The following is a 25,584-nucleotide window of genomic DNA, read 5'->3' on the forward strand; positions in this document are numbered from 1 at the left end:
GTGGATTGAAAATAGAGGATTCAAGTCATTTGCTCTGTATTTATCCATGATCATGACTAATATGCAGTGTCATCATAAAGATTTTGGGAGATCCGGGCAAAACATATTTTGGGTGCCCCGTACAGTACACATTTTCATTACCCATTTCAAGCCCATATAATGGGAAACAATACTGAATTATATGTTACATTTTAATTACAGCTACAAAAAAACAGTTGGAATCTGCCTTGCCTAGTTTGCTAAACATGTGTAAGACAACACTGGTTTTAAGAGACCGAGCTAGAGGTAATGGTGGGCAGACAGGGAGAGAGGTTCAGATCAAGAAATATAATAGAAACAAGTCAAATAGAGAGAAAGTTCAGTTTACCAGGGGGCCCCTTACAAAGCGGGAGAGGGAGTTAATTGCCCACTTTGCCAATGCCTAAAAACAGCTAGTATGTCAACATTGTTGTGTGCAGACTTCCGAGCATTGAGCATTTGCCGCACAGAGACTATTTCTAGTAAACAAAGTTGGGTTATAAGTGTGACTAACCTGATTTGTTTCAAATTGTTATTAATTAAATAAGACACAGTGTGCTGTTTTTTATGTGGCACAGTTTGCACATTTCTGATTAGCACTTTTTACATAAAAAATAATGAATTATATTTTTTTAGGGAAGAACTAGAAATCTTATTCTGTGAGTAATGAACTCTGTGAATATTTTTGGTTAACGTGTGTCTGTCGAGAGGCAATTTTATTTTTGCAAATATTTTAATTAACTGTGCAATAAAGTAACATTTGCAATTACAAAGAGCACTGCTTTCATTTCAATGGGTTATATAGTGCTCTATCGAACTCCGAAATTAAAAACATAAAAATCAATGTTGTCTAATTTCCACAATTCTGTATGTAGTAGGACTGGCTTTAGTCAGTTGGGTAGCATTAGAGTAATTCAATAGTTGATTTTCTAACTCACTACACACTTTAGTTTCCTATGCAGCTTCAAATAAATTATTTTGCGTATTCAATATTTTTTTATTTCCAAATTCATATAAATAGAATTGTGACATGAGGTTGTCAAACTATTTATCAATAATTTTTTGTCTTGCAAAGGCCAGATTATCTGTGCTTCTGTTGTTGTTTTTTCACCCCCCAGGTGAATGCTCTTTTGGGTTGAATGTTTCTTTTAGAGGCTTGGGATAAGACTAAGAAAGGGATCACAACGATATCAGACCCTTCATTCTTACGGGGTTCACAGATCATTTTAAATCTTGTATGTTGAGAATGGCGCCTTTATAATCGGTTGGTTTATCACAGCGCTGTGTCAAGTTGTTAGCTGATATGAATGAAGTGAGTTCACAGGTGACTGAGTCATATGGATAATAGATAATATATTAGGTTTAAATCTGCTTGGAGGATGCTGTCAATAAAGCTTATAAGCACCCTATGCCAGTCAAGCACAATGCCTCATTTGGTGGCAATAGCTATGGTTAGAAATCCAGAAAGGGAACATTCTGTCAGCTCCCAACATTCTTCCAATGTGCTGTGGACCCTTGGAGTGCAGTGGGAGCAGCAGCTTTCTCTTACAAGAAGAGAAAGGAAAACAAGCATTGGAAAAGCCAATAAGTCTGTGTTCACTAGCAGCCAGCCTCTGGCTTTGTCAGTTCTCGTTTTCTCTTGGTATTGATAAAAATATCCGTGCATCCAACACTTTCTTTCTGAATTTTCTGTGACTTGACAGATCGGGACACTCATTGAGTAGCTGTGCGCTATATAAGTCCAATCATTCATTCACTCATAAGTCTTCTAACTCCTGTTCTCTAATATTTGGGTTGGAATTTTGCAGGTTTTATTTTGACTGATTAGGTGGGTAGGTGCAAAGTAGGCAGGTATGTGTGTTTTTTCCTGGCTGCGCCTGTGTGGTGGGGAGTAATTCAGCAGTCACCTGGCATGCACATGAATCGAGTTGTCTTTGCTGTGGTCGTCTCTCACCCCTGCTTGTTACTGTAAATTGCGCTGTCCTCACTTGCGAGTCCGGGGAGTAACGTGAAGTCTGCCATGTGGGGCTCTTCATACATTCAGAGTAACTTATTCCTTGTTTTCTTTTCTTTCCAGCTTCTTTCACAATGGCAACCATCCACGAAATTCTGGGCAAGCTGTCCCTTTTAGGAAATGTAAGTAGCACATATGGAAGGAAACGTGTGCAAGCATGGTGTAGCAGGACTATCAGAGGGGGACCCAGAGGCACCTGTGCAGCAGCACCTGTCATGTCCTAGAGGCGGGGTACTGTAATAGAAGGTTTCAGCTAGTTACCCCAGTCGTTCATGAAGCAAGTTGTGTGGTCTAGCTGTGGGGTTTGCAAGTAGCGTGTGGTGCTGTTGTCCAAAATGTGAGGAGTGTCTCCTTCCCAGGCATGTCCGTACTCTCAGGGGTGTAGCAAGGGATTCGCAGGCCTTTATGTACTCAAGAAAATGGCCTCCGCACCTCACTAGAGTAGTAAAATATAGCCATAATTAAATGTAGTGACCCTTAAAGGCCTAGTCCCCGAAGCCACTGAACCTGCTGCACTATTAATATGACACTGCTGCAAATTCTATTGCCTGTGGAACTGAATTATGTGGCATAATGCGGGACGATCTGGTGCAATATTATTCAGTCATTTTAAAACATACTGTAATGCTGACCGAGTACAAGTTTCCCTTTATTAGTACCAGTTTAACACCTGACTACAGCAAAGGTAGTAGTAACGTTGATTCGCTTAAGTTAGAAAAACAAATGTTTTGGTCAAATTTCCAAATTATGCTTTAGACTGGGGCAAAGGTGAAAAATCCATAATTTTGTGAAAAATATAATAGTCGGAAAATTGCGTAAAATTCCAGTGGCACTGCCTTGAAGTACTCACAGATGTTTTCCTGGAGACCAAAAAGTATGGTCAATATTTTGACAATGGGCCACAATTGTAATGAGAAAGACTCAAAATGTAAGCAAAAACCGTAGATATCTACCATTGCAGGGATGGCGTTTTTGTGAAGAAAAATACAGGCAAGGAAGCTACTTAAAGGGAAGCTAAGGGCATTTTTTTTTTTAATGTTAGCATTAGTCACACCCAATAACTCCCTTTTGGAGCCTCGGCTCTAGACAGCCATTGCGCTGTTTCGAAAGTGATATAATGTATATACTTTGTGGGCTTGAGCTCGCCCATAGGCTTCCCATTTGCTGGCTCCATCGTCACTCTCCTATACTATCTCCCCATTTGTCCATTGCATGCATGCTTCATGCCTCTTCCTGTGTTTAGCCCTCCCCAAGAGCATGGACCAATTACTACTATCCATCCACTGCTCCAATTTAATGCCCATTTTAGGAACTTAATTGTTCTTTGTTTGAGAGCCCATGTCAGGCGCGCTCATGTTTTCACTTGCTTCGAGCACTGTTGTAAACAGGGCTGTAAATCATGGTCTTATCTCGTCACATTTGCTGAGCATTTAAAGACCGAGATTAAATGTCAGATGCTGTTTTCACAGGGTGCCTGTTCCGTGCCCGAAACCCCTCCCTCATCGCTGCTTGACCCGTCCCCCCACTCCTCCCTCATCGCTGCTTGCCCCCTCCATCCATCAATGTGGTGACCCAGTGCGTGTGGTGCCGCCGTACTCAGAAGAGGTGATTTAAGCTTTAGAATTCGACTGCTCACTGTCCTCGCGTCCACTCACTCTGTGCGTGTGCATGGCACAAATAGGTAGTCCGGTCTTGTTTTTTTTGGCAGGACATTACAGCTCTTCACAGGAGCACCTGATTACATTACACAAGTACATATACATTTTTTTAGGCACAGGTCGATTAACTGATTTGCCAATAATCACAGAATGTTGAGTTAATGGAGTCTGGATCCCACTCAATATGGATTCAGAGAAGGGCACAGCACAGAGTGTGCACTCATAAAATCCACAGAAGAAATCAGGGAAGCCCTAGATCAGGGTGGCAAGGCAGCAGAATCATGTTGGATCTCTCTGCAGCCTTTGATATGGTTCATCACGACCTTTTGATGGATCGTCTGTCGGCATGCGGAGTCCAGGGTAAGATTAGAAGCTACTTAAAGCCTTCCTAACTGACAGAACACAAATTGTGTCCCTGGGCAAATTTTACTCCAAACCCTTTTCCCTACTATGTGGAGTACTGCATGGGTCATTCCTTAGCCCTACACCTTTTTAATGTTTATGTATCATCCGTGTCCTCCATGAACAGCTCCTTCGGTTTCTGTCTTACCTCCTACGCAGACGACACACAAATCGTTGTGTCTCTGCTGCCACGACAGGAACCAGGAAAAAGTAAAAGGTTCCATGACTGTACGGAAGCACTCAGGATGCGGATGCCCCAGAATTGCCTGAAGCTCAACTCGGGCAAAACTGAGATCATCCTGTTTGGAAACAATGCCAACTTTTGGACCCCTAATTGGTGGCTGGAAAAAGTGTGCACTCTTCCGAGACCCCCTAGAAAAGTTAAAAACCTGGGAGTCATAGTTGATGACTAATTACATTTTGATGATCAGGTTAATGCTGTTGTGTCAGCCACCTTTCATTCTCTTAGAATGATCAAAAAATTAATGCCGTTCCTGCCGTTGGACAGTCAGCGGACAGTAGTTACATTGCTTATCTTATCAAGGTTGGACTACTCTAACGGTCCTTACCTAAATATTGAAGAACGACATCTGAATAAACTTCAACTGTTGCAAAACATGAAGGCTAGACTGCTTACTGACACACCAACGTTTGTTTCAATCTCCAAGGAAATCAAAAGACTTTATTGGCTACCAATCAGAAAACGGTTGCGTTTTAAAGCCTTATGCACCGTTTTCAAGGCCTTACAAGCAACAGGACAAGATTATCTGAAGCAGCGGTTTCAATGGTACATTCCCAAAATAACCCTTCATTCCCTAGGAGCTAAGATGGTGACAGTACCCCCCCATTAAAAAAGTCATGTGGGGAGGAAGAAGCTTTATCATTTGCCATGCAAAGGCATGGAATGATCTTCGCTTCCACCTTAGAAATGCCACTAACTTCATGGCATTTAGGAAGGGACTAAAAACCTGGCTTTTTAATGTGTAGCATCTCTACAACATTTTGTGCTCAGAGGATCGTAGTTAGCACCAGGACACCTTTGGGTAACCGCTGTGCTTTAGAAATGCATATAACATAACCTTAATGCCAGGGCTCAAACCTGGTTCCGCAGTTCCAAAGTCAGCTGCTCTGGCATTAGGTAATAACTCCTTTGTGATCCGACCACTGTGAACTCAGTGATTTGGGTGTCTGTTGGCATGTTGAATTTCCATGGAGTGGGCTTAGTCTGACCAAACTCCTTCCCGCAGCAGGTTTCATAGCTCAGTTTACACTTCCTGTCATGTGGACTGTACATCCTTGTGTGTCGCATCACTTCCTGCGGTTCCTCGGCTTCCCTTACTGTCCCTGTGTCCGCGGACCTCCGTTATTAGTACATGTTGAACCAGCAAGTTGTTACTTTGTTGCTTTTACTGAGTGCACCTTGTGTGCTCAGGGCTCAACCTCCTGACCTGATAACTGGACAATCTGGTCTTTACTCTTCTAACCTCCAATACTGCTTCTCTGCCATCAGCTGGGGCTACAAATGCAGTGAATAACTAACCTGAAGATGGGGACTACCTTCGGGCTCCGCACTACATAGCCCTTCCTCCAAACAACATGGGATTCAGTGTGACTGGTATCACTGAAGGCCTCTCGGAGGGCAGGGCAAAGCCTTCCGATAGCCACTCCATAACACATGACTAAAAGACAATAACATTGACAACGCCAGTAGTGCTCATGTCATCAACCCAAAAGTTTGCACAGCCAGGGGATTTGGATTGTCAGCCTTAACTTATTAATTGTCTGCCCACTAGTAATTTCATGAAGAAAGTTTCATTCACATTTTGGATCAGTATATAGGAGTACCTTTTATCTCACAGATAAACTATTAGCTATTGGCTATTAGGATTATACACCTAAATGTGTTTTCCTCCTAAATGTAATCTGTGATCTTTAATGTGTTTCCCCCCTTTTCTTGTGGTTGTACTGGGGATGTAGTTGCATCTACATTTGATTTTGCTCCTAAACATAACAATTATTACTTTGCACCATGAGTGATTTTGCACCCCAAATGTGATTTTGCTCATAAATTTGATTTGTGCTCCTTGGTGTTTTCCACACTGATGATGCACCAATGAGGATTTGGCATCTCAATGTGCTATGTGTGATGTTTTACATAGGCACATAAGGTCGGAGGCTTTACAAATAACATCATAGGTTTCATATCTGACAGCCTTATTAATGATAAAGGCTCTCAGATTTGAAACCGGCGGTCGGACCAACTGGCTTCTGATGGGCTCAAGGAGCCCGTCGACCAGTCGGAGGCTGCTCTGAATCCACCATGTATGGCGTTTGTGCCGTTGGGATTATGAGGCCGGTTTCCAACAGGCTTTTCATGTTGGGCTTTCCGATATAAAAAGCCTGTTGGAAAGTGACTTTAGGGACCCCTAGCAGGGTCCCCATTTCTCTGCAGGCTCTGTTTGGGGGCTTAGGGAACTCCTATGGTGCCCCCTGCAAATCCCTGCTCTGTGCACGTGGTGCAGGGATTTACACAGGCTCCCATTTCTCCATGGGAGATTGTTCTACGGATGGTTTACAGCCGCAGCACAATCTCCCATAGGGCAATGGGAGTATGCGACTGCACCATGTGCGGTTGCATTATAATGGTGGTGTCGGGACCGCCGACCGGAGGTTGGGCAGTCCCAAGACTGTGGTGAGGTCTGCCCGACATCCTAATCAGGCCCTTAATGTGACACCTTACTACTACATTTTTTCAGTACAGAATGATTTACACCCATGAGTAAGTTGCACCTATAACAATGTTTTGCACGTAAATAGGATTTTTGCTCCTACATGTGTTTTCACACTTCTGTTCATTTTGCACAAGGGGTTATATTTTGCACTTGAATGCAATTTTCCTCCTAGAAAAAATGTGTGTTCCTAAAAGTTTTTTACACTGCTGATGTGTTGCACAAAGTGTGATTTTGCACTTATATATTACTTTGTCCAACATATGATGCCACAATCATTTATTGTGCATCTAAAACCGCTTTGCGTCTAGAAGTTTGTTTGCATCTAAAAGTGTTTTATACTTATAGGTGATTTTACACATAAATTAAATTTTTTCACCTAAATTTGATTTTGCACATAACTTTGATGACCCAAGTGCTCTCCACATTCATGATGATGCTGATGTGGCACCAATAGCGATTTTGCATCTTAACGCGATGCAATCCAAATATGAGGTCATAGTGATGCACATCTAAAGTGACATTTTACTTTCATATTTTCTCACTCTACTGACCTATATCGTAGAACTCCATATTGTGGTTTTTCCACACTGAATATGCTTCTCAAGAGCAAAATCCTACATGATTTTAACATCAACTCATTATGTTCCCCTAGAATAGAGAAAAGAAATGCGCATCAGCTCAAACTCCAGGGTGCACATAAGTACACCTGAGTTATTCTATTCCCACTTGACCTATCCAATTCTACCCTCAATTGACATTGAGCCACGAGGCCTTAATCACTGACAAATACCATGATCTCCGAGTGGACTCAATTAAAACTGACCTGCTTTTTCTCTTATTTTGCTTATTAAGGAGATAACCTCCTGAACCAATACACTGTGCTGTTTCATTTTAGCAGGAAAGAGCACAAAACCCCCTGAAGGAACAAATATATGATCTTTGCTTATCATAATTAGAAATGTGAGTTACACGTCATACTTATGAAAAGAAGGTTTCACTCCTCAGATATCAACCTCCATATCTTCGCGACACTCACTGCCACCCCTCGCTATATGCTTCCTTTATCAACAAACTTCCTGGTCCAGTCCAAATACAGCAGACGAACAACGCACAAACTGAACCTTCACAAAAGCGCTAGGCTATGTATAGACATGCTTTACATTAGGTATGATTACTCATGCCATATTTTATTGCAACCCCTTACTATTTGCCAGAGCACAACTCTCTGAATCAAACTAAAGCTGAGTGATTCGCACGGAATGACGCAAAGACTGCAAATCGTTCTCTTCCCCGGGAGTGCTCTCCCAACCATCCCTTAACATCACACTCTGCAAATCTAATTGTTCAATTCCCAAAACACACAACAAACCTAATGCTTTGGAGCATCCTCCATGCTCATTACCCCCAATGTGCCCCGCACACCTGAATACCCTGTGATTACAGGTCCAAGTCTGCATCCTATGATCATAGATCCTCAGGATAAGCACCTCCTCTCAGGCAGATGACTTGTCTGCTACGCACCGCGCCACACCCGCCCTATGGAAGTTCTACTGCAACCTCCATATCTGTCCTCATCTAAGACTTTGACATTGCTGCTATGGCACTCGTGGAAGCATGGTTCTGCTTATCCTGCATCCCACTAGGAAACAACATCCGCCCTCAACCTCAGAGCAGAGGGCTTCCCATGCACGGCCTGAATGCACTGTAGAGCGACTGGAGCAGGACCCTTGAATGCTGCTCAAACTGAGCTTCCAGTGAAAGTGGGATGACCACAAGGATGGCGGGCCTTCATATGGGTTGGTTGTCGAGTGATAATTTGAGTCCCCTGGTTTACATACTCCAACTCCTGTTTTATGCATGCTTGGAGAGTGGTGAATTGCCTTGTGATTTGCTGCATTTTCTTACCAGTGCCATCGTGTATGACCTTTCAAAGAAGTCTCTACATTGGGAAAGGATTTATAGAATGTAACTCTTATTAGAGAGTCGTGTTGGGTGGTTGCATTCTGGGAATAGTGAGCACTGTAGTGCCATTCCTAGACACAGTAACAGCGCCTAAGAAGGGACACTACTTCTAAACACTCAGTTGAGGGTGCCTCATGAGCTGGAAGACGGGCATGATTTGGGGCACGGTGGCACACAGATGAGCTGTTGCTAATACTGAAGCCATGTTTTTGCCTTTTTAGGAAGAGGTTTGTCATACGGCGTATGGATCCCTCAAGGGGGCACCAAACTTTGATGCAGAAAAGGACGCGGCTGCCCTGGAAGCTGCCATCAAAACCAAAGGTAGGGGCCTTGAGAATGCTGCTTGGTGAAGTGCTATGCTTGTAAATTGCAGCTGAGCTGAACTGTACCTCACCCTGACACCTTGAGGATCTAGAGAATGGGCTCGGCTGTGCAAACTCAACAGGTGGTAGATAAGAACCAGACTGAGACTTTGATAGATTACAATCTGACACTTAAGACTGAAAACCTATACATGCAGTTCGGCCTTATCACATCAATCCTTTTCCTGTGTCAGCAAAGACGCATCTTTACCAAAGGGAGCATTACAACTTTAAGAGCAAAACACTAATTACATGTTAGACACATGATTCCCAGTAAAAGACCAGTCTCCAGTAGAAGGCCAAGAATATCAATTCTTGAATGTCTGCAGGCGCTGCTGGGGGTTCTGTTGCACTGAGTATAGGGGACCGTAGGTTCCCAAGACATGAATAACTTGGTATATGCTGCGGGCCTGCAAGACCTGGGGAGCAATAGGCATAGGTGACATCGGATAACACTACGTGGATGTGATCTCAAGCGTATTGGGAATGGGTGCCCCGTTGTGCCAGCGGCATGGGTGATCTGGGGTTGACTAGTCACCCATAACATATTAATGAGTGTGCTCACGCAGCCTGCTACTGCTGGATGAGTCCTTCCTAACACCACAGTCCTGTTAGATCACTGATCCTGGGATCAGCTGAAAGGTTTACATCTCTCATGTCATCTCGGCTTGGCTGATGCTGTTGTAGTTGACTGTCGTTCACCTTCTGAGAGTCTGGAAACTCCTTCCAAGTGCACCCCTCGTTTCATCCATGTCTCTGTTTTCACTCTGATGACCAAGGGTCCTTGTAAACACATGCCTTTAGATGCACTCTAACCCTGCCACCTACACAGCCACAGGCACCTTGTTGTTTCTTGTAGTGTCTATGCCACATTCCTGATTGTTTGCACTCTTGAAGGTTGCCTAATTTAGCTTTACCCAGAAGCCTCCCTGAACCCTCTACAGACCGGGCCGGCCTGTCACTGTTCATACTTGAATACCATTAAACTAGAGGGAGGCTGGTTTCGTAGATATCTGAATGTATGCTTGTACCTATCTGTGCCATGCCGAAAAGTGGGAAAAAGACACACAATTGATGGACAGAATGCAGAACAAATCAAAACATTCACCCCCAGTCAAGAGATCTGGGTTAAATCTATAATTCTTTTGCTCACCATGCCACCCCATTTTAGACCTGGCCATATGCAAATCAGTCTCGACCCTGTGCCTCATGGGAACAGTCCAGCCCAAACTGCCAAGCCGGGTCCTCCCTGGACCGGAAACAAGCATCCTAGGACCGGTTTTGGGGTTTCACCCATCATCAGCCAGGATAGCTTGATTCCAGTGGCACAGTGAGCCCAGGACCCACGTCTGGGCATACCTGGCGTGCTAGGGCGAGAAAACAAAAGACACACAATTGATGGACGGAATGCACAACAAATCAAAACATTCACCACCAGTCAAGAGATCTGGGTTAAATCCATCATTTTTTTGCTCACCATGCCACCCCAGTTTAGACCTGGCCATATGCAAATCAGTCTTGACCCTGCGCCTCATGGGAACTGCTCGAACTGCCAAGCCACGTCCTACCTGGACTGGAAACAAGCATCCTAGGACCTGGGGTGAATGTATGACATTGTTCTGCATTCTGTCTATCAATTGTTCTTTTTGCATTTGTCACCCCAAGTGGGACGGGTATGCCCAGACGTGGGTCCCATGCTCGCCATGCAACTGGAATCAAGCTATCCTGGCTGATTAGGGCTGAAAGCCCGAAACCGGTCCTAGGAGGCTTGTTTCCAGTCTAGGGAGGACCTGGCCTGGCAGTCCAGGCTGGACTGTCCCCATTGGGCGCAAGGTCAAGACTGATTTGCATATGGCTGGGTCCAAACTGGAATGGCATGGTGAGCAAAAAAACCAATGAATTTAGGCCCAGATCTCTGTACTGGGGTGAATGTATGACATTGTTCTGCCTTCTGTCTATCAATTGTTCTTTTTGCATTTGTCATCCCAAGTGGGACGGGTAAGCCCAGACGTGGGTCCCGTGCTCTCCATGCCTATGGAATCAAGCTATCCTGGCTGATGAGGGCTGATAGCCCGAAACCGGTCCTAGGATGCTTGTTTCCAGTCCAGGAAGGACCTGGCCTAGCAGTTCGGGCTGGACTGTCCCCATTGGGCATAGGGTCAAGACTGATTTGCAAATGGCTGGGTCCAAAAAGGAATGACATGGTGAGCAAAAAAACGATGGGTTTAGGCCCAGATCGCTGTACTGGGATGAATGTATGACATTGTTCTGCATTCTGACAAGCATTGTTCGTTTTGTATGCTGAAAAGTGGAGCTTAAAGAACCGTACTCTGAAGGACGGTAATGGCATCCATATCTCAATGCAAGAGACATCCTTTGACAGGTAGGACATGTCTTGTATTGGTATCGGCGGGGAGTCTGGCGCAGGAGGTGCATTGTGAAGTCTTTCTGAGGCATGGAAGGAGAACGATTTACTTAAGTCCCTGAGCCCCCCGCTGGGGGAGTACGTACGGTTCAGTCAGCTGTGAGTGGTCAGTTGTCATTGTCCTGGTCAATGGCGGTGTCTGGCCAGTGACGCTCAATGCTCCACAGGTCTCAGGACCACGACAGCGTGCTAGCCTTGAAAGCGACCTCATGAGTCATTGTGATTTATTTATGTCTTGAGTATTCATGGCCCAGTGGAAGACCCTAGGGTGAGTTGCTCGTGCCCACCACCGCTACAATCATGTGGGTTACTTGAGTTTTGCCCTGGTCTAGTTTGAGACAACTCGATGATAGCAGTGCCTGTGGTAAGACTACGTGGCAAGGCAAGATGTCACCTGAGCTATAGTCTGTCTCACAGCCACAGCAGCTAACTGGAATCTCCACCTCCTTCTGCTGTAGGAATGTTGGTAAGCGCCAGGGCTGGGAGTGATATTTCAGCCACTTTTTTTCCAGAAAGATTTCAGAAACCTGTCTGCTTTTTCCAGGCATGTTGGGAGTTCGTTTCTCGCTGCAAAGCAGGAGTCTTTATGCCATGCCATGCCCAAAGCCATCTTCCCATTCTCATTTGCTGCCATAACTTGCGGCCAGTTTCCATCCCCTTGTTCCTTTATATGACCCAAAAGGAACATCATGTCACACGCATTCAATGTTCCAGGTCTCCGAATTGTTTTTAGTTCTGTCATCTCGCCGACACTTATTATTTCAAGCTGTCTTTTTGCCATTCTCTGTTGACCTTATTAAATCAGTCTTCCTATTTGCACTTACAGGTCTTTGCCAGAGTGCTGCTTGCTGGCACAGTGTGTACTGCGCGCTCTGTTCAGGGGTTTTTGTGAGCCCGCGCTGCAGTGCCCCTGTTGACAGTAGGCACTGCAGACCAGAGCTGTGGGGGTTCTGCAGTGTCTCTGCTGGGGGTAGGCACTGAAGACCAGTGCTGTGGGGGCACTGCACTGGTCTGGGGGTAATCCTGCAGACCAGTGCTGCAACGGCTCTGCAGTGTCCCTGTTGATGGTAGGCATTACAAACTAGTCCTGTGAGGGCTCTGCAGTGCCTCTGCTAGTGGTAGGCACTGAAGACCAGTGCTGCGGGGGCTCTGCAGTGCTCTGTTGATGGTAGGCACTGAAGACCAGTGCTGTGGGGTTCTGCAGCATCTCTGTTGACGGTACGGTACACACTGCAGACCAGTGCTGTGTGGGCTCTGCAGTGTCTCTGTTGACGGATGGCACTGCAGACCAGTGCTGTGGGCTCTGCAGTGTCTCTGTTGAGGGTAGGCACTGCAGACCAGTGCTGTGGGCTCTGCAGTGTCTCTCTTGACGGTAGGCACTGCAGACCAGTGCTGTGGGCTCTGCAGTGTCTCTGTTGAAGGTAGGCACTGCAGACCAGTACTGTGGGCTCTGGGGTGTCTATGTTGATGGTAGGCACTGCAGACCAGTGCTGTGGGCTCTGCAGTGTCTCTGTTGACGGATGGCACTGCAGACCAGTGCTGTGGGCTCTGCAGTGCCTCTGTTGACGGTAGGCACTGCAGACCAGTGCTGTGAAGCTCTATTGACGAGCCTCTGATGTGTGTATGTGCAGGAGTGGTGCTGCCAGGGCCCTGTTTAGAGTAAACGTTGATTATGCAGGCAGCATGCTGGACTATCCCCCTGGCACCCGCCCGCTCTCATTTTACTGTGTTTATTGTCCTTTTCCGTCTTCAGTTTCATGCGCTGCTATTGTTGCAAACGCCTTTCACAGGCGACCAGTGTGGGGAGCAGTTGCTGGCATTGTGTTGACTTGTTCAATGCCTCCAAGTACTTGTAATCCCTGTGATGACATCTCTGTGTCTGAGTTTGGCCCTCAGATCTTAAAAGCCATTGTGGTTGGCACAGCCCACAGTGCTCAACCGCAGCAGAGAGTTGTGCATGCCACCTCACCCATTGACAAAGCAAGGATGCCATGGGCAGAATTCAAGCAAGAGAAGCGAATCTCTCACCCCTGGATGGATACTAAAAGATAATCCCAATGGGGTGCAGTCAGCCCCTCCTCCCCACACCCTGGGCACCGGTATCACTGAACTTGTTGCACATAGACATGCTCCTGACCGTGCTGTAGCCTTTTCAAGGGGACTCCCTGCTGAGCACATGAAACCATGGCCAGGATATGGATGTTATGACATGTCGAATTCATTCAGTCTGACTCACTAGATAAGCCAAAGGGATAGGAAATGGCAATGAACGCATCAATGCCGAGTGTACAGCCGGCAGCCAGGCTTCCTTTCGTAACAGACCTGTTGGTTCCAAGTCTGTGCTCCCACAGCACAGCCCAGAATGAGGGGGTATAAGGGTCACATTTTAAAAGAGGTCAGGGACACACCCCTTCAAGGACTCCTTTCTGCTTCAGGACCCTTCAACCTGAACAAAAGGTGCCCTCTGCTCCTGGAGGGGAGGGTGTGCTCATCTTCCACCTGTCGGGATGTACATCTCAAAGCTCCTCTGCCATTGGTCACTTGGGTATGACATACCAGAGTTTTGAATAAACATTACTCAAAACGCTAATCTGCCTTTACCCAGAATGCATCGGTCACGCACATATGCTGCTATATAATTCAGAGCTCAAGAGCGATGTGGGTCATACCAGCTCCCACCACTAGGCCTTCTGCCACTGCTGGGTAGTTGGATTCAGGAGCCAGCCCTGAATACCAGGTGCTGTGCCTCTGGTACTGTGGTGCTGTGGGACCAGTGGCTCAGCCAGTCAGCATTGCTCCCGGACTATGGTCCAGCCTAGGAAGGAAAGGTAAGGTTCAAAGTTGGGTTGGCTGGTCCCCATTTTTATACAACTGCGGAGGTCTCTTGCAGTGCTCCGCAGCAGCATCCCATCCCCACTCACGCACACTTTCCCTTTCTTCCTCATTCTTTGTCTCCATCTTTTCATTCTTTTGCTTTGTCTCTCTCTCTCACTCCCTTTCTCTGTAACTCTCCTTTTTTCTCTCTCTTTCAGAGAAAAACGACTCAACTCAGCATCCTTCAAGCTCGACTAACTCCATTCTCACAATTTGTAAAAAATCAGAGTAGCTTGTGTGTTTTTGCACGGTATATACCAAGCGTCTCTGTGAGATATCCCTGTCTGACCCGGAAGTAATTTCGTACTTGTAATGGAACATCTAATGCACATGTAACAGTTATCTCTGTGCACTCGAACGGTTTCTACCAGTGGTTAGATGTATGCATGAAAGATAGCGGGAAGAGCCTCGAGGGATCCCTCACTTGTACGTCCCGGGAATGTGCAGTTCAACATTTTGCGCTGCTGAAAGGTGGACACCTTATGTTCCGGACACTCTTCACGTTTCCTGTCTCCGTGCTATGGCATCTCCAGGTGCTCAGTGCTTTTTCATTTTTTGAGTGCTGATTGACATGTCACTCTGCAACAGGACTCTATGACAAAAGAAAGATACAGGGGTGCTTTGCTTTGTCCCACCAAGTGGCAGAGGTGTTGTGGCTGTCTTTGAGCTCACCAATGCGCCTCTAGTTTGAGTGACTGCTGGAACTAGACCCAGCGGTGAGACCCCACCCACCCCCAAGGCTGGCAGAGGACACTTTGGTAAGCAGTGGGAGACGTCTTGCCCGGACTGCTTCCTGGAAACTAGGGCTGGTTGCAAGAAGCCCAGAGCGGCTACCCGGGGCAGCCAGCTGAGGGTCTGTAGACAGGAGGGCTAGCTAGGCCATCAGCTGCTTGCCCCTCCCATGCTACTCCTAACACGTCTGCGTCTGGTGGCAGCCAGGTGCAGGGTCCACACAGGCCGTTCCCAGCCTCAGGCCAAGCACCCCTTCCCCAGCCCTGGGCACATCCTGTGCCATGTCACCCAGGCCCAGGGATGTAGGTGCTTTAGAGTTATCCTGTTTGGTTTTCAGGTACATGGTAAAGTAAAACCATCCTGTGCGCTGCTGTTTGAAGCCTTCCACTGGGCTGATCAACGGCGAAAGCTGCTATTTTCAGCACAATGAGCCTGTGTAATCTGTAGTGCCATGCGCTGCATGTGTGTTTATGGCTTATCTAGGTGGCTCTGATATCTACCACCCCTAAACCTAAGTCCTGTTTCCACAATACTGTGGTTAAACACCCCACAATGAGACATCATGTTTTTTCCCCTCTCAGATTTGTTTTTTGATTGCAGAGCTGTCCTTCCACACCCTTGTTGAGTCAGCATCCTGTTCCCGTCCCAGGCCAGGGCGTGTTGGCAGCGCCTTCCTCCTGGCAGGCCCACGGCTTGCACTCGGTGCCAGAGATGTGATTTCACTTTACATCCAGTGTGGATGAAAGAGCTGCGCTGCCCTCCTGGGCTTCCAGGCTCCTCTCACTTCCCTTCATCTAAATGCGGACAGGCTCGTTTTAATTGGAGAAGGGGAGATTACGAATAATGACAATTGAAAGAGCAGAGAAAAGGCACCAGATTGGTAGAAATGCGCCGGTTACCACATAATCGTACCGTGGAGGCGAATTTAAGCAAGAATTCTGAGATGATTACCACCCGATAAAAGTCTGGTTGCAAAACGTGGGGAAGACACGCAGAATAAGTGACTGGTACCTGTGAGGTATTACCTGTGTTTTAAATTAGAGCATAAACCTAGGTTAACACCAGGTGGTGATGTTAATGTGCGTATGTAGCACTCATTTCTAAATGAGGGACACATTCCCTTTTAATGCAGCAGTGATGCTTACATTCAGAGAACCCACAGTTTATTGGCTGCAGAAGTTAAAATGGAGGACATAAACATGCTCGCCCGCAAGCAAAGCGCTGGTCCTGTTTACAATCTTGAACTTGCTACTTTACGTATTTCCAGAGCTTCAAATAAATAAGAACTATCCTTCCTATAGCTTTTTCTATCTATAATTCATTTTTCTGATGGACATATTTTTTCGTCTGACATTGAAAAACTGTGAAACTGGTCACTTGGACCCCTGGTAACACAATGATGGCCTCTTTGCACTTCAGTAGGTCTTCATTGCTAGGAGGCCTCAAAATTCTTCCAAAATGGAGGTGGGCTAGAAAGGAATATACAAAAATACATGTTTTTTGCTGCATGGACCTATATTAAACCTGCAATACTGTGCATCACGGCGCCATCCGATGGGTGGGTCCAGAAGTCGATCTTTAATAGTATTTTCCTTTGGACCACGACCATAGGCACCACCAAGATGACTCACTCGGACATCAACTGTAAGTCCCCAGGAGCCAAATATGCTTTGGGAGTGTTCACCAGGTTGATGTCAATGTCGCTTTGACATATTCTGTAAGCTCCTAGGACCCAAATATCTTTTGGGGGTTGTCACCAGGCTGATGTCAATGTCACTCTGACATATACTGTAAGCCCTCAGGACCCAGATATCTTTTGGTAGTTGTCACCAAGTTGCGAGGAGTTGGTGGTAAGTACATTTGGGTTGTATTGTTGCCACATTCCCTATATAGTTCCTTAAAGTGTGTGACGGCAGTGCACTCTTTGTCATAGTCCTAGATTGTAAAGGTGCAAAAAGGCACACGGAAGAGTGGTGCTATTTCTCTTGTGTAACCCTTTGGCCTGTGTGCATCTTTGAGGGGAACCACTTTGCCATCACATTGCGCAATCATATTCTTTTGTTCATGTTCTGGTTATCTTGTAGCCTGCTCGATTTTCTAACCAGATATGCTCTGTATTGAATCTGACGCTAGGACCCGAGCTCTCTATACATGCCATGCTGAGGCATGGACTCTCTTTTGTCTGCCCCTATCCTCCCAGGATCCACAAACCCCTTAGATTCGCTCCATGGGTTAGACACTTACCGGCAGGTCTGTGCATCTCAGGTGCACTCTCTATTCCGACACTACATCATTCCCATCACCTACATTGACCCATTCTCATCTCAGTCATCCGTGCATCCCTCAGAAGAACACCCTGAGACCTACTTCTGTTTACATTCTGAAGGAACGTTTTATGGACAGCGGCGTCACCTACCTACCATGTCACGCCTACAGCCATGTGCTGAAGAGCGATCCCTTGGACCTACTGCATGGGGAGTGTAACCTAGTGGATCTGACAGAGATCCTTTGTCAGCTGCTTCGGGCAATGAAGTTCTTTTGGTTTTCCTTGTAACATTTCGTAGAAAAGTAGAGGATTTTAAGTTTACCTTTTTCTATTAACTATTGCTTCAATGAAAACATATTTTTTCACTTTACACGATAATACATGGACCAGACCGAAGTTGCCAAAAACATATTCCCTTCCTCACAATTGAAAAAGAGTGTTACATTTTTGTTTTGTCCTTGCTTGTCCCTAAGTGCACTGGGTATGCCCAGACGTGGCTTCCGGGCTCACTGTGCCACTGGATTCAAGCTAGCCTAGCTGATTCCCCAAAACTGGCCCTAGGATACTTGTTTCTGGTCCAGGGAGGGCCTGGCTTGGCCATTCGGGCTGGACTGTTCCCATGCGGAACAGGGTGAAGACTGATATGCTTATGTCTGGCTCTAAACTGGGGTGGCATGGTCAGCAAAAGAGTGATGGATTTAACCCAGACCTCTTGACTGGGGGTGAATGTTTGATTTGTTCTGCATTCTGTCCATCATTTGTGTGTCTTTTTGTCCAACTGCCTCGAGGACTGCAAAACCGAAGTGCTCGGCTTTTGCCCTTTGGAAGATCCTTCCCGGAAGCACCTTAAATGACTTTCAGGAGAAAGAGCCATGAGTCTGCAGTCTCTCTCCATGGGTTGCCATGGATGCTAATAGGCTGCTTGTAGTCCTTAAATTATTCATTCATATTTATTGTTGGACTGAAAAATTTGATCTGTGTGTAGACTCGGTGCCTCTGACTTTCCATTCACTTCTACTACATGAAGTATTGTTGACGTGAGCAGACAAAACAGCTGTTGTCGTTTGCTGAATATTCTGCAGTAGGCTAATCTGTTTCCCCTAAAGTACAGATGCCATCTCGTGTGCAGCGAAGGGCCAACTGGGGGTTTGCCTTATGCACATAGTACAATGGCTTCTTTCCTTCGGTGCGTGTGTGCGTAGATGGGGACTGTGGCAGGCTCACCACAACATGAGGGCACTAGTGTGGGAAGGGGAACACTACACATTCTTTTGGGGTACATTGGGCTTGTGCCTATTTTTATTTGAATTATAAAGAGAATGCAATGATTGGATGGACTTTACAGGCTCTGAAGACTGCACTTTATTTCCAGTTTATTCATTCTTCTGCCTTTTCTCAATTAATTGAGACCATTTTCAACATTAAAGCCTTTTTCTCATCGCTGAACCCTTTATTTTGCATTAGTCACCTTGGTCCGATGTGAAAGCCTGCCTTCAAGAAACCCTTTAGGATCAGGGTAACCAAGACCATAGAAAGGCTTCTCTGTGTCCTTTCCTTCAATGCTGTTCATGAGCTAGTGTAGTGTTCTATCCTGTTTCTTTCAGTTTGGTCCCTGGCAATTTCTTCCCTTCACAGATTATTTTTTGGCTGGTCACGCTCCTCTGTGGCGGCCACCTGAGAGTAGTACCAGAGTCCAAGGCCCAGCTACCCCCTGGAGTTTCCTAAGGCCTCTGTATATTCCGTTTTGGATGCCGTAAAGGTCTGGAATTAAAATTCTTGGGTTCTGCACGTGCTGTATATAACACTGGCATGGGATACTTGTTTCAGCCGCCCTTGGGCTGGTCATTTTCTCAGTCTGGCTACAACGGGCCTACATCTTGAACACTGCTTCCCACCTCTCTGTCTTCATCTTATTTTCACCTCGGCCTTTACTCATTTCTTCCCTCCCAGCTCCACATTGAGTACTGAGAAGTCCCCCGTTTATGAGTATGGTCAGTTCTGGTTGGACCCTTTGTAGTCTTGGCTTCAGCACCTGACCACAATGAGAATAACTCTGGAAATACTCTGGTCTAATTCCTTAATGAAAGTGTTTTGGTTGTTTGTACGTAAGGCAATTGAACTTCTTTCCATTCTTGCATATGCAATCCTTTCTACTAAAACACATTTTATTGGAGCATAACTTGAGAGTGGGCTGTATCTGCTTCCGTTCTGTACTTGTATCTGGGACGAACCTTTTACAAAGGAAGGACACGCAAAGGCGCATTGTGCTGGCATTGAAATGTACCACTCTCTGAGACCTGCTCTTTTCACTCAACATTGTTGTGATTCCTACACGCACCACATGTGGCACATGTGGTGTGTGTGGGAATCATGACAATGTCCAAAATCAGAAAGATCTATGGGGCCTGAAGGGCACAAGCAGCAACACATCCATGGTGAGTGGTTGTAATGTGATTATACATCTGCTATAAGGCCTGTCAGCTATGCTGCTCACAGCCTCCGACTGTGTCCCCTGCTAAATGTCCCCACAAAGACCCCCCATTGCTGGAATGGCTCAGCTCTTACTTGGTGAGGTATCTGAATGGGTTCTGCCACCGGCCACAGTGATCTCTGGTCGCAGGGTGAATTCTGCGCATCTTACTTTGCCTTCGGGAACACATACAGTAGGACTGCCCTTGTGTCCTGTGGTGTCCCATGGGAAGGAGACCGACCTATGCCAGATCTTCTGGAAATACTGAAATCTGGTATGGATCGCCTGCATCTCACCCAAAGGAACTAATGTTTGATATCCCTGGACTGGTTGTTCAGAATGTTCCTTTTTAACTAACCTAGCTGTTTGTGTTCTTTCCTAGGTGTGGACGAGGTCACAATCGTTAACATCCTGACAAACCGCAGCAATGCACAGAGGCAAGATATTGCATTCTGCTATCAGAGGCGAACCAAAAAGGTAAGTCACATGCCCTCTCCATCTACATTCTTTTGGTACAATGCTTCAAGGTGCACCATGGTTCTTAGGCCTCAAGATACACAATGGTACCTATGCTTCAAGGTGCACCATGGTTCCTATGCTTCAAGATGCAGCATGGTTCCTATGCTTCAAGATACACAATGGTACCTATGCTTCTTGATGCACCATGGTTCCTATGCTTCAAGATGCATCATGGTTCCTATGCTTCAAGATGCAGCATGGTTCCTATGCTTAAAAATGCACCATGCGTCCTATGCTTCAAGATGCAGCATGGTTCCAATGCTTCAAGATGCACCATGCGTCCAATGCTTCAAGATGCACCATGGTTCCTATGCTTCAAGATGCACCATGCGTCCTATGCTTCAAGATGCAGCATGGTTCCTATGCTTCAAGATGCATCATGGCCCTTATGCATCAAGATGCACCATGGCTCCTATGCTTCAAGATGCACCATGGTACATATGCTTCAAGATGCACCATGGTTCCTATGCTTCAAGATGCACCATGGTTCCTATGCTTCAAGATGCAGCATGGTTCCTATGCTTAGATGCACCATGCGTCCTATGCTTCCAGATGCAGCATGGTTCCTATGCTTCAAGATGCACCATGCGTCCTATGCTTCAAGATGCACCATGGTTCCTATGCTTCAAGATGCACCATGCGTCCTATGCTTCAAGATGCAGCATGGTTCCTATGCTTTAAGATGCACCATGGTTCTTCTGCATCAAGATGCACCATGGCTCCTATGCTTCAAGGTGCACCATGGTTCTTATGCCTCAAGATACACCATGCCTCCTATGCTTCAAGATGTACCATGGTTCCTATGCTTCAAGATGCCGCATAGTTCCTATGCTCCAAGATACACCATGGTTTTTATGCTTCAAGATGCACCATGGTTCCTATGCTTCAAGATGCATCATGGTTCCTGTACTTCAAGATGCACAATGGTTCCTATGCTTCAAGATGCATCATGGTTCCTATGCTTCAAGATGCAGCATGGTTCCTATGCTTCAAGATGCACCATGGTTCATATGCTTCAAGGTGCATCATGGTTCTTATGCCTCAAGATGCACCATGCCACCTATGCTTCAAGATGCACCATGGTTGGTAACTGCTGAGCAGACTGGTGTCCGATCTGAGTCCACAGATGTCAACTGTCCCTGTGTCGTCAAAGTGACGCTTAACTTGTGCCTGACTGAGCATGCTAGACCTTCTAGTTTCCCTTTGATAAATACAGATAGAAAAATAACAGTATGGCTAGTGCTTTTGGCTGAAAAACCATGGATGGTTGAAAGTCACCCTGGTGACATTGGGTCATGGGGCCACTATGCCGTTTGAATCACATCTCCAGCTTGGCTGGACCGGATTGGCGTATGGTAAAAGGGGAACTTAGGTTTGTTAGGATGTAGAATAGGTGTTAACACGAGGCATGATGTAGGAGGAGATAAGAGGCACATGAGGGATAAACAAAAGAATGAGTAATTTCAAAAGTGAAAGATTACACCCACCCACCAATGTACCTGTAAGTGGAGTTTACTCCTTCACAGGACACTGCTACAAGCTTCCGTTTACCTGTTTCTGCAGGAAGTAACACAACGCAAAGTATACGGCGGTATCAAATCATGCTGACTACGTCTTGTAGGCCAACTGTCTTCTTGGACCCTAGGAACCTAGGATGACGAGGCGCATCTATAAGTGGGAGATAACACTATTGGTTGGCCATCCAGTGCTGCAATATCCTTTGCAACCTACCTAGCCATGGTTGCCATGTAGCACATATCCATGTGCATGGCCTGAACATGGAGTACATTACCAACTTACAGCAGCACTCACCAGCAGTGCTAAGAGCAGCTGATCACATGGCAAACCCAATAGGTCCAATGGCAAGACCTATTAGCTTTGCCAGTGCTTGTTTTGCTTCATACCAAGTGCTCAGGTTCCCCAATGATACCACCCCCCATTTTTTTATCTTCTGGATTAAAACATCCAAAAAAGAGCTCTTTGGAGACTTGCTGTTCCAAAAATAATTCACAGCTAGCCTGCGAGGGTCCTTTTAAGGATGCAAGTTATACCTGGTTGTTCCCGCACACAGGCCCTTCTTACGTATAATAGGTTAAGGAAGCTGCTCCTATTCTCCAATTTTACCAAAGTGATTTGAACCCCTGTGAAAGGCAATAAGTAAATATTTGAGCACGAAACACCAGCCTTCTATCTGGGTAACAGCCGGTTGGGACTTAGACCTATCTCCTCTTCTACATATGTTACCCCCCTTCCTAGGCTTCAGCTAGTTTCACTCTGAGCCCCCGCCCGTGGAGTTAGGCATTCCCCATTGCTTGGCTTCATATGCCTGGCTTAGTTCTAGGGGCAGGGGTTATGGCTCAGGGAAGGAACTTGCAAGAATTCCACCGCTACTGCCTTCTTCAGACCCAAGGTTGAAACTCCAGGACATTTATGCAGGTCTAGGACGGATGCTGCACCAATCAGCAGACTGACAAGTCAATGGCCTGTAGAAAATGTACCCAATTAACTGCAGAACAAAACGTGGTATCTTAGAGATTCTGGTGCTGCATGGAATGGGCCAATAGCATGCATCCTTTCCAAGCCTACCAGCGAGCAGGAGTGACATTTATGCTAATGAGTCCGATAACATCTAAGAGACGCAGATGGCATCCTCTTGTCAGGTGTGTCATCATTTTGTCACATTGACCAAGATTAACCGAAATAAGAACCAATTGACAAGAAAAATGCACATGTAATGGCGCCTAAGTAATCTATCAATACAGCACATTATAAATCTGATCAATCACAACCTCAAATGTATAGCACTATATTGGAGTGATATACGGGTGTATGCTGGCGACAAACATCTATGTTGTAAATGTCTGTGACGCCAATCATTCTCACATTTATATATTGTGCCTACAGAGTATTGGCATGTTTTCCTTAAAGTAAACCTATCAGCTGGCCAAGTTTCTCAGTTTCCTCTCCGAATGCTGCAGGGCATGCCTGCTCCTTCCTCAAGTGTGCTCTGGTGATCGGTCCAATAACATGTCTTGGCCTCAGTCAACCCATAGGCTTTTGAAATGTAGGGCTGTACACCTTGTAAGTTGATTGACGGTGGATCTTTTTCTCGTTTGTTCTTCTCTGGTAGGACCTAAACTCAGCACTGAAGTCTGCTCTGTCCGGTAACCTGGAGACGGTGATGTTGGGTTTGTTGAAGACACACCCGCAGTACGATGCCAGCGAGCTGAAGTCTTCCATGAAGGTGAGCTAGGATGTTATGAATGAATATGGGTTGCTTTGGCGTTTGGTTGTTTTCCTGTTTATCATTTAGCTCTCTGTATCTATTTCAATGACTCCCCCCCCCCCCCCATTCTTCAGCCTCTACCCAACGACTGTCTCTGACACATTCAGTACCACACTAATCTCCCCCATGTTGTATTAAATCCTAAATCGTCCCTTCTCCTTTATGTGTAGCGATCTGTTTGCCTCAGAACCATTTTTCTGCTCGCATATGGAGGATGGTGCCTTTAATAGATCCATTAGAGATTTGGAAACCTTCCAAGGACAGGGAAGGTGGCTTCAGAAATCTTTTGTCTCCCGGTTGGGAAGGGTTAGGAGTTGGAAGGCTTGACAGATAACCCCGGCCCATTCACCACAAGGATCCCCCTCCAATGTCCCTCCATGGATGTGAGGGTTTTGAAGCTCCGCCTGCTATAGGCCCTGTCCCCTCTGATGGCTCGCTCTTCACTCAAGCAGCGAGAATGTTTTAGAAACCGATGGGTCTACATTACATGACGCGTAATTCAAAACTATTTCTGCACATAAAATGCAAACAAACCTTTGTAGACCAACAAGCTTTTATCTTTCGTAGTCAAACTGGAAGTATCAGAACTCTGAAGATTCCCAGGTCCATGCATGAGCACCTCATGCATACAGGTTTTCTTGGATTTGTAGTCTTTTTATCCAACTAAAAGTCTCAGAATTCAAAGTTTAAACTTTGACCGGCTATGATTCCTACTTGTGCATGTCGGAAACTTGGGATCTCTCTTAAATGTATGATGAGAACAGGTCTGGGTCTCTCCAGAGGTATGGACAAAATACCAGTGCAATAATCCTTGGAAGACAAGAAATGTGTGGAGTGATATACCCAGAAAATAATGCAAATTTAAGCCAGAGCAAAGTAATTAATCTATGGATTTTTGGGACTGATATCATATAACAGTAACTGATTTTTTGTATTATTTACTCAGGGTTGTTTCTTGCAGCTCAAAACGTTTCTGTGCATCTTATATCTTCATGCTACATGCCCAGGTAGTTACAGAAAGCCAAGCTACGTAGAATGAGACACACAGGAAACTATAGTGTGGTGAGACACATAGAAGTATATAGCATAGTGAGATAGAATAAAGCGTAGTGAGACTTACAGATCAACTCAACTTAAAACCAAACACTCCCTTACTCAGTCTGTACATCCATGCACAGGTTGTGTAAGTTTAGAATATCAGCTTGAGGATACATTGTGGCTGGGTACATTGGCATCACATTTACAGGCACATGCATCAACCACAAAACCGGTCGCAAACGGGCAGATTCTCAGAATCTGCCCCTTTGCGACCGGTATTTTTGCATTTGGGATGCATCATCCCAAATGCAAACATCGCAATTTAAGGAATCTCAAAATAGCGATTCCTTAAATAGCGATTGCATTTAAGGAATCCCTAATTGAGATTCCTTAAATGCAATGCATTAAAGTTTAAAAAATAGCGATTTCGCTACTAGCGGGAGCAAATTACCATGAAGCTGGACTTCATGGTAATTTGCTAAAACTGAGAAAAAGGCACTTATTTGCATTTTTCTAAGTTTCATGTTGCACACACACATGCCCTTAGAGCATGTGTGTATGCAACATGTGTGCAGAGTTCAAATACATGGGTGCAATAGGGTGTCATTTTGACACCCTTGCACCCTAGAAATTGCGGGAGCAATTTGCGAGTACCTACTGGTACTCGCAAATTGCTCCCGCAATCTCCAATGCATTCCTATGGGCCTGGAGGCCCATAGGAATGAATGGGAAGCCATTCATTAATAGCGACTCGCAATTTGTGAGTCGCAATTAATGAATGTTAAGGAATCTCTATTTTAATAGCGATTCCTACATGCATAGGCTT

General features: G+C 45.6%; 1 protein-coding gene across 3 annotated transcripts in view; it reads left to right on the forward strand.

The window, feature by feature from the left end:
* Window positions 1–25,584, forward strand: part of ANXA2 (annexin A2) — an 82,153-nt gene that overhangs the window by 21,079 nt on the left and 35,490 nt on the right. For all 3 annotated transcript variants that reach the window (XM_085648305.1, XM_085648304.1, XM_085648303.1), the window contains exons 2-5: window positions 2,096–2,154; window positions 9,008–9,107; window positions 20,298–20,392; window positions 23,565–23,678. In XM_085648305.1, the coding sequence (XP_085504431.1) occupies window positions 2,107–2,154; window positions 9,008–9,107; window positions 20,298–20,392; window positions 23,565–23,678 (357 nt within the window). In that variant the 5' untranslated portion in view covers window positions 2,096–2,106. The remainder of the gene's footprint in view (window positions 1–2,095; window positions 2,155–9,007; window positions 9,108–20,297; window positions 20,393–23,564; window positions 23,679–25,584) is intronic.

Source organism: Triturus cristatus, chromosome 3_2, assembly GCF_964204655.1.
Source record: "Triturus cristatus chromosome 3_2, aTriCri1.1, whole genome shotgun sequence".
Taxonomy (NCBI): Eukaryota; Metazoa; Chordata; class Amphibia; order Caudata; family Salamandridae; genus Triturus; species Triturus cristatus.